This window comes from Oncorhynchus keta, chromosome 35, assembly GCF_023373465.1.
Source record: "Oncorhynchus keta strain PuntledgeMale-10-30-2019 chromosome 35, Oket_V2, whole genome shotgun sequence".
Lineage (NCBI taxonomy): Eukaryota > Metazoa > Chordata > Actinopteri > Salmoniformes > Salmonidae > Oncorhynchus > Oncorhynchus keta.
The window spans coordinates 18,989,870-19,007,678 of record NC_068455.1 but is presented as its reverse complement, the minus strand read 5'-3'; the positions used below and the strand labels follow the sequence as shown (position 1 = coordinate 19,007,678).

Sequence of the window (17,809 nt, the reverse complement as noted above, 5' to 3'; positions counted from 1 at the left end):
TCTCTCTGCCTGTCGCGCGCTCTGTCGCTCTCTCTGCCTGTCGCGCGCTCTGTCGCTCTCTCTGCCTGTCGCGCGCTCTGTCGCTCTCTCTGCCTGTCGCGCGCTCTGTCGCTCTCTCTGCCTGTCGCGCGCTCTGTCGCTCTCTCTGCCTGTCGCGCGCTCTGTCGCTCTCTCTGCCTGTCGCGCGCTCTGTCGCTCTCTCTGCCTGTCGCGCGCTCTGTCGCTCTCTCTGCCTGTCGCGCGCTCTGTCGCTCTCTCTGCCTGTCGCGCGCTCTGTCGCTCTCTCTGCCTGTCGCGCGCTCTGTCGCTCTCTCTGCCTGTCGCGCGCTCTGTCGCTCTCTCTGCCTGTCGCGCGCTCTGTCGCGCGCTCTGCCTGTCGCGCGCTCTGTCGCTCTCTCTGCCTGTCGCGCGCTCTGTCGCTCTCTCTGCCTGTCGCGCGCTCTGTCGCTCTCTCTGCCTGTCGCGCGCTCTGTCGCTCTCTCTGCCTGTCGCGCGCTCTGTCGCTCTCTCTGCCTGTCGCGCGCTCTGTCGCTCTCTCTGCCTGTCGCGCGCTCTGTCGCTCCCTCTGCCTGTCGCGCGCTCTGTCGCTCCCTCTGCCTGTCGCGCGCTCTGTCGCTCCCTCTGCCTGTCGCGCGCTCTGTCGCTCCCTCTGCCTGTCGCGCGCTCTGTCGCTCCCTCTGCCTGTCGCGCGCTCTGTCGCTCCCTCTGCCTGTCGCGCGCTCTGTCGCTCCCTCTGCCTGTCGCGCGCTCTGTCGCTCCTCTGCCTGTCGCGCGCTCTGTCGCTCTCTCTGCCTGTCGCGCGCTCTGTCGCTCCTCTGCCTGCCTGTCCCTCTGCTCCCTCTGTCGCTCCCTCTGCCTGTCGCTCCCTCTGCGCTCTGTCGCTCCCTCTCTGCCTGTCGCGCGCTCTGTCGCTCTCTCTCTGCCTGTCGCGCGCTCTGTCGCTCCTCTGCCTGTCGCGCGCTCTGTCGCTCCTGCTCTGCCTGTCGCGCGCTCTGTCGCTCCTCTCTGCCTGTCGCTCGCTCTGTCGCTCTCTCTGCCTGTCGCGCGCTCTGTCGCTCTCTCTGCCTGTCGCGCGCTCTGTCGCTCCTCTGCCTGTCGCGCGCTCTGTCGCTCTCTCTCTGCCTGTCGCGTCGCTCTGTCGCTCTCTCTGCCTGTCGCGCGCTCTGTCGCTCTGCCTGTCGCGCGCTCTGTCGCTCTCTCTGCCTGTCGCGCGCTCTGTCGCTCTGTCTCTCTGCCTGTCGCGCGCTCTGTCGCTCTCTCTGCCTGTCGCGCGCTCTGTCGCTCTCTCTGCCTGTCGCGCGCTCTGTCGCTCTCTGCCTGCCTGTCGCTCTCTCTGCCTGTCGCGCTCTGTCGCTCTCTCTGCCTGTCGCGCGCTCTGTCGCTCCCTCTGCCTGTCGCGCGCTCTGTCGCTCCCTCTGCCTGTCGCGCGCTCTGTCGCTCCCTCTGCCTGTCGCGCGCTCTGTCGCTCCCTCTGCCTGTCGCGCGCTCTGTCGCTCCCTCTGCCTGTCGCGCGCTCTGTCGCTCCCTCTGCCTGTCGCGCGCTCTGTCGCTCCCTCTGCCTGTCGCGCGCTCTGTCGCTCCCTCTGCCTGTCGCGCGCTCTGTCGCTCCCTCTGCCTGTCGCTCCGCTCTGTCGCTCCCCTCTGCCTGTCGCTCCCTCTGCCTGTCGCTCCCTCTGCCTGTCGCTCCCTCTGCCTGTCGCTCCCTCTGCCTGTCGCTCCCTCTGCCTGTCGCTCCCTCTGCCTGTCGCTCCCTCTGCCTGTCGCGCGCTCTGCTCCCTCTGCCTGTCGCGAGCTCCCTCTGCCTGTGCCTGTCGCGCGTCGCTCCCTCTGCCTGTCGCTCCCTCTGCCTGTCGCGAGCTCCCTCTGCCTGTCGCGAGCTCCCTCTGCCTGTCGCGAGCTCCCTCTGCCTGTCGCGAGCTCCCTCTGCCTGTCGCGAGCTCCCTCTGCCTGTCGCGCACTTTCTGTCTCTCATATATATGGTGAACTATGGAATTTTGACTTGGGAGCACCAGTGCTCAGATAATACATTGAATAGCACATGGTTACATCTGTATCATTGTTTCAAGTCCGGTGTGCTCAGGCTGTTACATTTCAATCATTTGAGGAGAGCAAGTCATGAGTAATTTGTATAATATTACTTTGCCTGTGACAACCATTACCACAGGCATGTCTGACTAGGCTATGCTGTTCCACAAAAGAAACAAACATGGCTTTGTGTCTGTGGTTGTCCCTTTACAAAGCAGAAAACCGCTCATCTCCAAACTATTCAAAACTAAAGACTTATTTTACCGGCGCACACTATTTTACATTTCTAGCACAGATTCGCAGAACACTCTTAAAGAAGTATCATGGGGTGCCGATGAACCCCATTTTAATCTTTAAAAAATATGTATTTTTGATCCCATTAAGGTGTGCCACGGTTCAAAAAAGGTTGGAAACTACTGGTTTATACATCCACTTGAAAAATGGAACCCATTGTGAAACTGAAAGCAAATGGATTATAACCCTCCTTGGCCTTTGGTTCTTCTAGCACAATTCCTCTTTTGATATTAGGAATGGGTGACAGACTATTCATTTTTCTCATATTTGACTTTGTTTTCTGTTCTAAATATGACTTATGAGTAGTGCATGACTCTAGAATGGTGGCAACATGAATTCTAAGTGATTTGAATGATTCTCTATTCTGATGGTTTTGTTCTCATCCAAACTACGAAGAAACTGACAGTGACGTTGTCCAACTTGTTGAACTTTTGATTCACTGAGCACTGTATAAAAATACCTTCCTAGATGGTATGTGGATCCATACCGGTATTCACAATATATTGCCCAGCACTATTTGCAATTGCGCCTGAATTTCCCTTTATTGGTTCTGTCTAGGTGATATCACCCAGCTGCAATGATGACCTGACAGTCAAGAAAGACCAATGTTTAGTGAGATCATTTGCAGACTCCAAATTGTAAGCATTGTTCATCCTACTCTTGTGTCGTAGAGTTAAGCAAATTCTGGTTAGTTTACAAACATTGTCTTGTTTGATATTTGCCCCGTCATACATTTTCTAGCCAAGAGCAATGTAAATATGTATGTCTTTTTGCTATTGTAGTATTCTCAGAATTGGTAACATTGTAGCTGAGTGCACATGCATTTAGATGTTGTTGTTCTTTTCAGTCGCACTGTGGCAAGAAAGGAGATCCATGAAGTGAACATGGACAGCATCTCTAAAGCTGAGTTCTCATCGAGGAACGGTAAGGATGGCTCATCTAGGGAGCTCAACTCCAGGTAGTTCAAGAACTGAATGGGCATTCCTATGGAGGAATGTGTTGTCCAAGTCAACTGAATTGACATAAATGTACCTGTTACTCTTGACTTCCTCTGGCTATTCCCAGGGTTGGACGAGGCAGTGCATTTCCTCAAAACCAAGGTGGTCCCTGACAGTTGGAAGATGGACATGAGCGAGATCTTAGAATCCTCCAGCAGTGACGAGGAGGAGGACAAGGAAGGAAAAGATAGTGAAGAAGAGGAGGAAGAGGAGGAGGAGAAGGAGGATGACGAGGTAAGAAGAACACGCTTCTGTTTCCTACAAGTAAATTACTTTCCTTTGCTAACTAGACCAGTACCTTGCCACATTCAGAAATTAGAATTTTCGATCGGTTTTGACAAAGCATTAGTTCAACTGTTTGACTGTATACTGAAGTGTAATGTTCTAACAGTGGCCATCATAACCTGCTTGTGACGTTTGGGCTTGGAGATTATAATAGGTACTACTTCATGGAGAGAAAAAAAGGAAGTTCTTATCTTATTTTGCAGTGATAAGGTTCAAAACGAGATCCGTCACATTGAGTAGTGTAAACCCAGCTGTTTTTGCAAACACTAGTGACTTCACCTACCTGGTCTGTCAATGAAGTTGGCTTGTACCATGCCTTCATTGCATTCCCACCCTGGCATCTTGTGGCTACTGAATCACCTTGATTGAGCCAGACTCCCAATAGACCCTGGATGCATCCCAAATTGCACCATATTCCCTTTTAGTATAACTACTTTTGACCAGGGCCCATAGTGAATAGGGTCCCATCTGGGATACACTCCTAGTGTGTGGGATAGCCCCTGCCTCAGGAACAACAATGGTTCATTCTTCCTGCTCCCAGAGCTTTGGACAAATGACCATTTGTATGGTTTCCTACACTGTTCCCATAGCAACCGGCAGCTACTTCCTATCGTTTAGAGGGCCTGTGGGGATTGGCTGAGGTCCAGTGGAGGCGTGCCAGCCAGGCTTGTCCTATTCGTGGGAAGGCCCTCTTCCTCCTCAAGGTTTCTTTCTACCTCGGCTGGTTTTGACAAATGCTTTGCTTCTCATGAGTGAAATAGGTTCACATCACTGTGTATTTACTTGTCTGGAGCAGTTTGTCGATCATGTTATAGTTTACACAGTACAACCTACATTGATTACAATGGCATGGACATAGTTGATTTTTCTTTTCTAGTTCCTCCATTTGACTTCAGTGTACTGTGACCGTGTCTGTTCGCTAGTAATAATGTACATAGGGAGCCATATCTATGGCCCTGGTTATTTTGAATAGGTTACACACCAACACTAGGGCTGTACCTGACAAGCATTTTTTTAAATAAATAAATAATACATCTTGATCAAATGAGTTGTCTTTAGACTAATCGATTGGTAGAAATGAAAACGTGTATTTTTCCATATAGACACAGCCTACATGTTTTAATCAAATCAAATTTAGTTTGTTGCTTTAAGCGTGCTGTTTGATGAAATTATTAAGACACAAATTCTAGAGTCCGACTGCAATTGATTTGATTGTGCTTGGCCATGCGAAGACTTGCTGTGCTGTTTAAAAATAATAATAACGGCAATTGTCTGTGTGAACATTTACTGATTGCTCAGGAGGTAAAGGGTAAGTGGGATGTGTGCAATAAATTTGACTTAGTTATGAAAAATACTGGATATCAAGAAAAACAAGGTAAGGAGTTATGTATGCCAAACAGTTGCTGTTTAATATATATATATATTTAACCAGGTAGACCAGTTGAGAACAAGTTCTCATTTACAACTGCGACCTGGCCAAGATAAAGCAAAGCAGCACGACAAAACAACAGTTACACAGTCAATAACACAATAGAAAAATCTATGTACAGTGTGTGAAAATGTAGAAGAGTAGGGAGGTAAGGCAATAAATAGGCCATGGAGGTAAAAAAAAATACAATTTAGCATTAACGCTGGAATGATAGATGAGCAGTTGATGATGTGCAAGTAGAGAATAGAGATACTGGGGTGCAAGAGGATAAGTAACAATATCGGGATGAGGTAGTCGGGTGTGCTATTTACAGATTGGTTGTGTACAGGTTGGGGGTCGACCGATTAATCGGAATGGCTGATTAATTAGGGCCGATTTCAAGTTTTCATAACAATCTGAAATCTGTATTTTTGTGAGCCGATTTATTTAACTAGGCAAGTCAGTTAAGAACACATTCTTATTTTCAATGCCGGTGGGTTAACTTTCTCGTTCAGTGGCAGAATGACAGATTTTCACCTTGTCAGCTCAGAGGATCCGATCTTGCAACCTTACAGTTAACTAGTCCAATGCTATAACCACCTGCCTCTCGTTACAATCCACAAGGAGACTGCCTGTTACCGAATGCAGTAAGCCAAGGTAAGTTGCTAGCTCGCATTAAACTTATCTTATAAAAAAACAATCACTAGTTAACTACACATGGTAGATATTACTAGTTTATCTAGCATGTCCTGCGTTGCATACAAGTATCTAAGTATCTGACTGAGCGGTGGTAGGCAGAAGCAGGCGCATAAAATTTCATTCAAACAGCACTTTTGTGCGTTTTGCCAGCAGCTCTTCGTTGTGCGTCAAGCATTGCGCTGTTTATGAGTTCAAGCCTATCAACTCCCGAGATGAGGCTGGTGTAACTGGAGTTAAATGGCTAGCCAGTTAGCGCGCGCTAATAGCGTTTCAAACGTCCCTCGCTCTGAGCCTTGCAGTGGTTGTTTCCCTTGCTCTGCATGGGTAACACTGCTTCGAGGGTGGCTGTTGTCGTTGTGTTCCTGGTTTGAGCCCAGGGAGGAGCGAGGAGACAGACGGAAGCTATACTGTTACACTGGCAATACTAAAGTGCCTATGAGAACATCCAATAGTCAAAGGTTAATGAAATACAAATGGTATAGAGAGAAATAGTCCTATAATTCCTATAATAACTTCAACCTAAAACTTCTTACCTGGGAATATTAAAGACTCATGTTAAAAGGAACCACCAGCTTTCATATGTTCTCATGCTCTGAGCAAGGAACTGAAACGTTAGCACATATTGCACTTTTACTTTGTTCTCCAACACTTTGTTTTAGCATTATTTAAACCAAATTGAACATATTTCATTATTTATTTGAGGCTAAATTGGTTTGATGTATTAAGTTAAAATAAGTGTTAATTCAGTATTGTTGAAATTGTCATTATTATAATATATATATATTTTTTAAAGCGGCCGATTAATCGGTATCGGCTTTTTTGGTCCTCATATAATCGGCATCGGCGTTAAAAAAAATCATAATCTGTCAACAAGTACAGGTACAGTGGTTGGTAAGCTGTTCTTACAGCTGATGCTTAAAGTTAGAGGGAGATATAAGTCTCCAGTTTCAGTGACTTTTGCAATTTGTTCCAGTCATTGGCAGCAGAGACTTGGAAGGAAAGGCTTTGGGGATGACCAGTGCAATATACCTGCTGGAGCGCGTGCTATGGGTGGATGTTGCTATGGTGACCAGTGAGCTGAGGTAAGGCAGAGCTTTACCTAGCATAGACTTATAGATGATCTGGAGCCAGTGGGTTTGGCGACGAATATGTAGTGAGGTCCAGCCAACGAGAGCATACAGGTCGCAGTAGTGGGTAGTATATTGGGCTTTGGTGACAAAACAGATGGCACTGTGATGGACTACATCCAATTTGCTGGATGTAGGTGGCAATTTTGTAAATGACATCGCCGAAGTCAAGGATCGGTAGGATAGTCCGTTTTACGAGGGTGTTTGGCAGCATGAGTGAAGGATGCTTTGTTGCGAAATAGGAACCATATTCTAGATTTAATTTTGGATTGCTTAATGTGAGTCTGGAAGGAGAGTTTACAGTCTAACCAGACACCTATATATTTGTAGTTGTCCACATATACAGTGGGCAAAAAAGTATTTAGTCAGCCACCAATTGTGCAAGTTCTCCCACTTAAAAAGATGAGAGGCCTGTAATTATCATAGGTACACTTCAACAATGACACACAAAATGAGAAAAAAAATCCAGAAAATCACATTGTAGGATTTTTAATGAATTTATTTGGAAATTATGGTGGAAAATAAGTATTTCGTCACCTACAAACAAGCAAGATTTCTGGCTCACAGACCTGTAACTTCTTCTTTAACAGGCTCCTCTGTCTTCCACTGGTTACCTGTATTAATGGCACCTGTTTGAACTTGTTATCAGTATAATAGACACCTGTCCACAACCTCAAACAGTCACACTCCAAACTCCACTATGGCCAAGACCAAAGAGCTGTCAAATGACACCAGAAACAAAATTGTAGACCTGCACCAGGCTGGGAAGACTGAATCTGCAGTAGGTAAGCAGCTTGGTTTGAAGAAATCAACTGTGGGAGCAATTATTAGGAAATGGAAGACATACAAGACCACTGATAATCTCCCTCGATCTGGAGCTCCACGCAAGATCTCACCCCGTGGGGTCAAAATGATCTGAAGAACGGTGAGCAAAAATCCCAGAACCACACGGGGGGGACCTAGTGAATGACCTGCAGAAAGCTGGGACCAAAGTAACAAAGCCTACCATCAGTAACACACTATGCCGCCAGGGACTTAAATCCTGCAGTGCCAGACGTGTCCCCCTGCTTAACTTCTTCGATATAGGGGGCGCTCTTAATTTTTGGATAAAAATACTTTCCCGTTTTAAACAAGATATTTTGTCAGGAAAAGATGCTCGACTATGCATCTAATTGACAGCTTTGGAAAGAAAACACTGACGTTTCCAAAAATGCAAAGATAATATCTGTGAGTGCCACAGACCTGATGCTACAGGCGAAACCAAGATGAAATTTCAAACAGGAAATGCCCCAGATTTTGAAGGCGCTGTGTTCCAATGTCTCCTTATATGGCTGTGAATGCGCCAGGAATGAGCCTACACTTTCTGTCGTTTCCCCAAGGTGTCTGCAGCATTGTGACGTATTTGTAGGCATATCATTGGAAGATTGACCATAAGAGACTACATTTACCAGGTGCCCGCTTGGTGTCCTCCGTCGAAATTATTGCGTAATCTCCAGCTGCGTGTATTTTTCCATTTGCTTCAGAGGAGAAACCCAAGTGCCACGAATGATTTATCATCGAATAGATACGTGAAAAACACCTTGAGGATTGATTCTAAAAAACGTTTGCCATGTTTCTGTCGATATTATGGAGTTAATTTGGGAAAAAGTTTGTCGTTGTAATGACTGAATTTTCGTTTTTTTTTCTTAGCCAAACGTGATGAACAAAACGGAGCGATTTCTCCTACACAAATAATATTTTTTGAAAAACTGAACATTTGCTATCTGAGTCTCCTCATTGAAAACATCCGAAGTTCTTCAAAGGTAAATGATTTTATTTGAATGCTTTTCTTGTTTTTGTGAAAATGTTGCCTGCTATGCTAGCTATCAATACACTCACAAATGCTTGTGTAGCTATGGTTGAAAAGCATATTTTGAAAATCTGAGATGAGTGTTGTTAACAAAAGGCTAAGCTTGTGAGTGAATATATTTCTTTAATTTCATTTGCGATTTTCATGAATAGTTAACGTTGCGTTATGGTAATGAGCTTGAGGCTATGATTACGCTCCCGGAGACGGGATTGCTCGACGCAAGAAGTTAAGCCAGTACATGTCCCAGCCCGTCTGAAGTTTGCTAGAGAGCATTTGGATGATCCAGAAGAAGATTGGGAGAATGTCATATGGTCAGATGAAACCAAAATATAACTTTTTGGTAAACACTCAACTCGTCGTGTTTGGAGGACAAAGAATGCTGAGTTGCATCCAAAGAACACCATGCCTACTGTGAAGCATGGGGGTGGAAACATCATGCTTTGGGGCTGTTTTTCTGCAAAGGGACCAGGACGACTGATCCGTGTAAAGGAAAGAATGAATGGGGCCATGTATCGTGAGATTTTTAGTGAAAACCTCCTTCCATCAGCAAGGGCATTGAAGATGAAACGTGGCTTGGTATTTCAGCAAGACAACGACCCCAAACACACCACCCGGGCAACGAAGGAGTGGCTTCGTAAGAAGCATTTGAAGGTCCTGGAGTGGCCTAGCCAGTCTCCAGATCTCAACCCCGTAGAAAATCTTTGGAGGGAGTTGAAAGTCCGTGTTGCCCAGCAACAGCCCCAAAGCATCACAGCTCTAGAGGAGATCTGCATGGAGGAATGGGCCAAAATACCAGCAACAGTGTAAGAACATACAGAAAACGTTTGACCTCTGTCATTGCCAACAAAGGGTATATAAAAGTATTGAGAAACTTTTGTTATTGACCAAATACTTCATTTTCCACCATAATTTGCAAATAAATTCATAAAAAATCCTACAATGTGATTTTCTGGATTTTTTTTCTTAATTTGTCTGTCAGTTACAGTGTACCTATGATAAATTACAGGCCTCATCTTAAGTGGGAGAACTTGCATAATTGGTGGCTGACTAAATACTTTTTTGCCCCACTGTGTTCTAGGTCAGACCTGTCCAGAGTAGTGATGCTAGTCGGGCGGGAGGGTGCGGGCAGCAATCAGTTGAAGAGCATGCACTTAAAAGCAGTTGGAGAACTCTGAGTGTTGTATGGCATTGAAGATCGTTTGGAGGTTTGTTAGCGCAGTGTCCAAAGAAGGGCCGTTAGATTAGCATATAATTTTCTGACCATTTGGAACTGTGTAAACCACAGCATAGCAAAGCTTTACAAACAGACGACTTTGTGATTTTGTTTATCCGACGTTTTTGCATGAGGCTTGGTGCTCATGGAATCAGTAGGCTATTAAACAAACACTCAAACAGGCAACAGAAGCAGGATCTGTTTTATTTCTGTAGATGTACATTTAGAAATTATTCAGACGCCTTGACTTTCCACATTTTGTTACATTACCACCTTATTCGAAAATTGATTGAATCGTTTTTTCTTCATTTTTTCTTCATCAATCTACACACACTACCCCATAATGACAAAGCCAAAACGTGTTTTTAGAGATATTTGCAAATCACATTTTACATAAGTATAAGACCCTTTACTCAGTACTTTAACTTTTTATGGCTGCAATCCCGCTAACGGGATCGATATGACAACTACCAGTGAAAATAGAGGGTGCCAAATTCAAACCACTGAAATCTCATAATTACAATTCCTGAAACATACATGTGTCTTTTTTCATTTTAAAGTTCATCTTGTAGTTAATCCCACCAAAGTGTCCGATTTTTTTTAAAAATATGCTTTTCAGCTAAACAAACCATTATGTTAGGTCTCCACCAAACCACAATAAGCACAGCCATTTTCCAGCGAAATATAGCATTCACAAAAAGCAGAAATAGAGAAAATTAATCACTAACCTTGAATTATCTTCATCAGATGACACTCATAGGACTTCATGTTACACAATATACATGCATGTTTTGTTTGATAAAGTTCATATCAGAAAATCTAGTTTACATTGGAGCATTCCATTCACTAGTTCCAAAAACATCAAGTCATTTTTGCATAGCCACATCGTTTCAACAGAAATACTCATCATAAATGTAGATGATAATAGAAGTTATACACATGGAATTATAGATATACCTCTCCTTAATGAAACCGCTGTGTCAGATTTCAAAAAATCTTTACGGAAAAAGAAACCCATGCATTAATCTGAGACGGTGCTCAGAACAATAGAAAAATTAGCCTCCATGTTGGAGTCAACAGAAACCAGAAAATGCATGATAAATGTTTCCTTACCTTTTGATAAACTTCATCAGAATGCAGTCCTAGGAATCCCAGGTCCACAATAAATGCTTGATTTGTTCGAAAATGTCATATGCCCAATTAGCTACTTTGGTTAGCGCGTTTGGTAAACAATTCCAAAGTCAGTGTGTCCACTATAACCTGACAATGTCCAAAAGTTCCGTAACAGTCAGTAGAAACATGTCAAACGATGTACTGAATCAATCTTTAGAATGTTGTTTACATATCTTGAATAACGTTCCAACCGGAGAATTAGAATGACTTCAGATGACCGGTGGAACGCAGGTCCTTCACTTGTGAACGCGCATGATGAAAGCATGGTCAACTCGTGGCAGTGGTGACTTTCCTGTCTCATTCGACCCCCCATTCACATTAGTCATCAGACAAAGTTCTATTGACTGTTGACATCTAGTGGAAGTGAGAACTCATCCATATCTCTGTAATTTCAATAAGAGCTTGGTTGAAAATCTGCCACCCCCAGAAAAAATACAAACAAGAAGTGGAATTTCTCAAGGTTTTGCCTGCAATATGAGTTCTGTTATACTGAGACATAATTCAAACAGTTTTAGAAACTTCAGTGTTTTCTATCCAATACTAATAATAATATGCATATATTAGCAACTGAGGCTGAGGAGCTGGCCGTTTACAATGGGCACCTTTTCATCCAAGCTACTCAATACTGCCCCTGCAGCCATAAAAAGTTAAAGCACCTTTTGGCAGCAATTACATCCTCTAGTATTCTTGGGTATGATGCTACAAGCTTGGCACACCTGTATTTGGTGATTTTTCTCCCATTCTTCTCTGCAGATCCTCTCAAGGTCTTCTCAGGTTCGATGGGGAGCATCGCTTCACAGCTATTTTCAGGTCTCCAGAGATGTTCTTTCGGGTTCAAGTCTGACCTCTGGCTGGGCCACTCAAGGACATTCAGAGACTTGTCCCGAAGCCACTCCTGTGTTGTCTTGGCTGTTTGTTTAGGGTCATTGTCCTGTGGGAAGGTTAGCCTTCGCTCCAGTCTGAGCTCTTGTGTGCTCTGGTGCATGTTTTCATCAAGGATCTCTCTGTTCTTTGCTCCGTTCATCTTTGCCTCGATCCTCACTAGTCTTTCAGTCCCAGCCGATAAAAAAAAAAAAATGTCCCCACAGCATGATGCTGCACCACCATGCTTAACCTGGCACCATCGCTACGGTGTTCTCCAGACGTGACACTTGGTATTCAGTCGAAGTAGTTTGTTTCAATCTTTGTTTCATCAGGCCAGACACTCTTGTTTCTCATGGTCTGAGTCCTTTAGGGTACATTTTGGCTCCAAGCGAGCTGTCATCTGCCTTTTTTACTGAGGCGTGGCTTCCATCTGGCCACTCTACCATAAAAGCCTGATTGGTGGAGTGCTGCGGAGATGGTTGTCCTTCTGGAAGGTTTTTAGATCTCCACAGCTCTGTCAGAGTGACCGTCGGATTCTTGGTCATCTCCCTGACCAAGACTCTTCTCCCTCGATTGCTCAGTTTGTCCGGGCGGCAAGCTCTAAGGAATACTCTTGGAGGGGTCCTTAACGTCTTCCATTTAAGAATGATGAAGGCCACTGTTCTTGGACCTTCAATCCTGCATAAATGTTTTGCAACCCTTCACTTGATCCGTACCTCGGCATATTCCTGTCTTGGGCGCTCTACGGACAATTCCTTCGACCTCATGGCTTGGTTTTTGCTCTGACATGTACTGTCAACTGAGGGACCTTTATATAGACAGGTGTGTGCCTTTCCAAATCATGTCCAATCAATTGAATTTATCTCAGGTGGACTCCAATCAAGTTGTAGAAACATCTCAAGGATGATCAATGGAAACAGAGAGCACCTTGAGCTCAATACAAATGCTTATGTAAATGCTTATGTAAATAAGAGCATTGCTAACTCTACAGGAATGTAGCTATGTCAGGACTGATTGGTTTTACTTCCATGCCTTCTTGTCTACTCATAGCTTTTCATTGTCTTCCGTCTCTTTAAAAACTTTACCTTTTTATTTGTATTTAGGACTAAAATATGTTTGTCGAGAGACCTTGTCAGAATAACAGCACAGTCGCTGACAGTTAATGACTAACACAAGATATCGTCGGTTGATGCCTCATTTGCCTATTTTAACCAAGGAGTGTTACGTTTACCTTCCCAGCAGCCTGAGGATGAGGCGGACCCAGAGGAGAGGGATCACTTCCTGCAGCAGTTGTATAAGTTCATGGAGGATCGAGGTGAGCCTTCAGCCCTGTCCCATTTATCTTCCTGTGTTTTCCCTGTCTGTCTCAAATAGCACCATATTTCCTATATAGTGCCCTACTTTTGACCAGGGCCCATTGGTGATCTTTCATGACTTTTACAGCGCACAACACTTTACTGCAAGCGCGCACACACTACCTTACCGGCTCTGGCTCTGAATGCCCCATTTGATCATTCATTCATTCATTCATTCATTCATTCATTTGATTTCACTGCAGTTTTTTTTATCACACAATGCATCCTTATCAGTCATTCAACGACAACATATGAAATAAGAACGATGTTCCTGTGATTTAGAATGCCCTAGAATGTGCTACTTTTCTTCTCACTGCTCTTCTCCACATCTCCTCCTCAGGGACACCAATTAACAAGCCTCCTGTGCTCGGCTACAAGGATCTGAACCTCTTCAAGCTCTTCAGGCTAGTCTACCAGCAGGGGGGCTGTGACAAAGTGAGTGCATCTCATCTGTACAGCTAACACCCCCCTGCCTCTTTCATCTGAGTTCTCCTCACTGCAGTGGCAGGCAGGCAGACTTTCTGGTCTCATCTAATGTGAACAGCCCGTTCTCTCAAGCTTTGTCTCTCCTCTGCCTCTATAAGCAGAATTGCAGCATGCAGCTTTTTAGTGGACTATGAAGGTCATGGATGGGGCTGTCTGGCTGGTGTTCTGCACGTCGGCTGTTATGAGGGCATAGAAAACAATAGGCCTGAAATGACTTAACAATTTGGACTGCTTCTCGATCAAGTGATGTTGGTAGCGTTTTGTCTCACTTACCTCCCTGTTTGTTTTGTTGAAGATATTCTTGATATAGCGTGGCCTACATTAATGATTATTCATATGTTATGTTGATGGTTGTTATTTGCAGATTGAAAGTGGATCTGTGTGGAAACAAATCTACATGGACCTGGGCATTCCCATCCTAAACTCCGCTGCCTCCTACAATGTGAAGACTGCCTACAGAAAGTAGGTGCTGATTCACTTCACTCAGACTGACAAGCACTCTTTAACAGACACGTCTTTCTTTTGAAGCTGAGTCATTTGCGTTGATGTTGAGAAATGCACTCAACGTCTTGGCATGATAAATTGAAACTGTTTTCTAGGACGGATTACTATAAGGCTATATAAATACATTTGATTGATGGATATTTCAGTTTTTTGCACCAAGATTGTTTAGAAGTGTGTGGTGAGTGACATTTACTGTGTGTGTGTGTAGGTACCTGTATGGCTTTGAGGAGTACTGCCGCTCAGCCTGCATCGTGTTCAGGACCATCCACCACAACGAGGCTCGTCCAGCGCCCCAGTCCTCCCAGTCCCAGACAGAGCAGAAGGCTGCCCAGGTCCCTGAGGTGAAGGTGAAGGACAAAGACAAGGTTGGCAAGGGCCCAACACCACCCGTCCAGAATGAGTCTGCTGCAGCCACAGAGGACAAGCCTTCCCAGGAGGAGGCTGAGTCGGGGAGTGAGAGCGACAAAGAGAGCCACAAAGATATCGCCTCTCCCAGGGTTAGGAGTTCTCAAAAGCAACTTTTGTCCTTTGAACTCTTAGATTTCCTCCCAATTCGCCTTCTCAAAATGAATTGAACTGGGGTTCATCCCCTCTGATCTTTTCATCCAATGCGTTTTGAGGAGAAAGTGTGAAAGCACTGTACTATACAGTTTTTTCCCCCTGAGTTCCAGACACTAATCTCTTCTCTATCCTTTCCCTCAGGGGAGGAGACGGTGCACTGTGACCCCGGTCAAAGCTGAGGTGAAGGAGCCTGTCAAGCTGGAGAAGATCAAAGAGCAGGAGCCGAGTGGTCTGGGTGTGGGCGAGACCAGCGGAGAGGAGATGGGTGGTCAAAAAGAGAGCAGCAGGTCAGACGTAGGGGACACCCAGGGGAATGGATGCAGCCGACGTCTGGAGGAGTCCGATAAAGAGTCTGAGGACGAAGGGGAGGATGAGGACGGCGAGAGGAGAGTTGAAGGGTACAGTTAAATGTTAATGAAACATATAACAGTGTAATATTAAAAACTTCTTAGGGATAGGCGGGACACCAGTCGACAACATCTGGTGAAATTGGAGGGCGCGCAATTCAAATAAATAATATTAAACATTCATGAACATAAGTATCTTATATCATTTAAAAGCTTACATTCTTGTTAATCTAACTGAATTGTCCGATTTACAATAGGCTTTACAGCGAAAGCATACCATGCGATTGTCTGATGACGGCGCCCCACATCAACATATTTTTCAACCAGCACAGGCTTCACAAAATCACAAATGGCGATTAAATAAATCACTTACTTTTGAAGATCTTCCTCTGTTTGCAATCCCAAGCGTCCCAGTTACAACATGAATGGTCGTTTTGTTAGATAAAATCCTTCTGTCTTCCAAAAGTCAGTTTAGTTGGCACCATCGATTTCAGTAATCTACTCTTTCAACATACAGACAAAGGAGTCGAAAAAGCTACCGCTAAACTTAGTCCAAACAAGTCAAACAACGTTTTTATACAATCCTCAGGTACCCTAAAATGTAAATGAACTATAATATTTCATACGGAAAGTAGTATGTTCAATAGAAAAGTAAAATTAGTAAGCGCACGTCCTCTTCCTCGCGGGCCGAAAGACTATTGTTCCGGTGCTCTCTTCACAAAAACTCAAAATTCTTGCTCGTTTTTCAATAAACAAGCCTGAAACCTTGAATGAAGACTGTTGACATCTAGTGGAAGCCATAGGAATTGAAATTTGGGAGCCGGAATTACATAGGACCTTTTGCTTTCCATTGTAAGAGCCTTGGTCCTCAAACCAAGTAGAACTTATTTTTTTCCCTTGTGGTTTTCGTCTGCCATGTCAATTCTGTTGTAGTCTGAGACATTATTTTAATATTTTTAGAAACAGCTAATTTCTTTTGCTGTAGTGTGCAGAGCTCACTGTATTCACTAAGATGCAAACTGACCGAAACCGGGAGAGAAGACCTAGCTTAAAACCTGTTAGGGATGTTGCGAATTTTCGCAGCTTTTTGTTAAAAATCGCGCAACATTTCAAAGTCCTGCTACTCATGCCAGGAATATAGTATATGCATATGATAAGTATGTGTGTATAGATGACGTATAGGCACTTCCTGTCTTGGGGCGCACTGGAGGAAGTTATGAAAGTGGAAAAATGGACGATGATTTCAAGACTTGCTGCTATCGAATACAGATCGCCCCGTGATCAATTTGATCGATTATTAACGTTTATTAATACCTAGAGTTGGTTTACAAAAGTAGTTTGAAGTGATTTGTAGAAGTTTATAGGCAACTTGTTTAATTTTAAGTGACGTTGCGTCTTGTAAAGGTGAATTTTCCTGGATCAGACCGGCCTTCATAAAATGACATTTTGGCTATACAATGACGGATTTAATCGGGAAAAAGACCCAATTGTGATGTTTATGGGACATATAGAAGTGCCAACAAAGAAGCTCGTCAAAGGTAATGAATGTTTTATATTTCATTTCTGCGTATTGTGTTGCGCCGGCTACCGCAAAATCTTTTGTTTAGGTCTCGTTCAGGTATTTCGGGGGGTGCTTTCGCCGAAAAGCATTTTACAAATCTGACATGTTGGCTAGATTCACAACGAGTGTAGCTTTAATTGAGTATCTTGCGTGTGTGTTTTAATGACCGTTTGTGTTTTATCAAGTACTATAGGTGGCGCTCTGAAATTTCCGCTGATTTGGTTCCTGTGCAGGAACCAACATCCCTAACAGGTTTTACCCAATAAGAAACTCACATTTTTGTTGCAAAACATTTTGCTACGGTGTGAACTAATAAATGAGTCTCATTTCTATCATGTGACATTGGAGTAGTGCCAGGTAGTACTGGCTGAAAGCTTCTTCACTGCGTTTGAGAGCCTCGTTGTGATGGCTCTACATGGGGCCCAAGGTTCTTTTGTGATGTTACTGCAGTATGCTTTTGTTTGATCACAGAAAAGGAGTCTGTAGAGAACCTTTGAGTTGCCTGGCCTACCAGGGTAAAGCCAATGTGTCCTGCCCAGAGTTTTGATGAAAATTAGCGTTTGCGTCTTTACGAACAGAGTTCTGTCAAGCTGTCAGCTGCTCCAACTACAGTGCCTTCAGAAAGTATTCACACCCTTTGACATTTTCCAAATTTTGTGTTAGAACCATAATTTTAAAAATGATTCATTGTAGATTGTTTTTAAACTTTAAACATCAGCAATCTGAGCAGCTAACCGATCGCTGCAGCTGTACATAGTCAATCTGTAAATAGCCCACCCAATCTACCTACCTCGTCCCCATATTGTTTGTATTTACTTTGCTGCTCTTTTGCACACCAGTATCACTACTTAAACACCATCATCTGCTCATCTATCACTCCAGTGTTTTAATCTGCTAAATTGTAATTCCTTTGCTACTATGGGCTATTTATTGCCATACCTCCTGATGTCATTTGCACACACTGTATATAGACTTTATTTTTTTCCTATTGTGTTATTGACAGTACGTACGCTTGTTTAGTCTGTGTAACTCTGTTGTTTCTGTCACACTGCTTTGTTTT

At 44.3% G+C, this 17,809-nt stretch overlaps 1 protein-coding gene across 5 annotated transcripts in view; it reads left to right on the top strand.

Moving 5' to 3' along the window:
* LOC118368110 (AT-rich interactive domain-containing protein 4A-like) overlaps positions 1–17,809 on the top strand; it is a 47,609-nt gene that overhangs the window by 15,846 nt on the left and 13,954 nt on the right. For 4 of the 5 annotated variants that reach the window (XM_035751888.2, XM_035751887.2, XM_035751885.2 and 1 more), the window contains exons 9-16: positions 2,878–2,957; positions 3,167–3,243; positions 3,385–3,551; positions 13,175–13,250; positions 13,631–13,725; positions 14,141–14,238; positions 14,489–14,777; positions 14,983–15,239. In XM_035751888.2, the coding sequence (XP_035607781.2) occupies positions 2,878–2,957; positions 3,167–3,243; positions 3,385–3,551; positions 13,175–13,250; positions 13,631–13,725; positions 14,141–14,238; positions 14,489–14,777; positions 14,983–15,239 (1,139 nt within the window). The remainder of the gene's footprint in view (positions 1–2,877; positions 2,958–3,166; positions 3,244–3,384; positions 3,552–13,174; positions 13,251–13,630; positions 13,726–14,140; positions 14,239–14,488; positions 14,778–14,982; positions 15,240–17,809) is intronic. The other variant, XM_035751886.2, reaches the window with a different exon arrangement.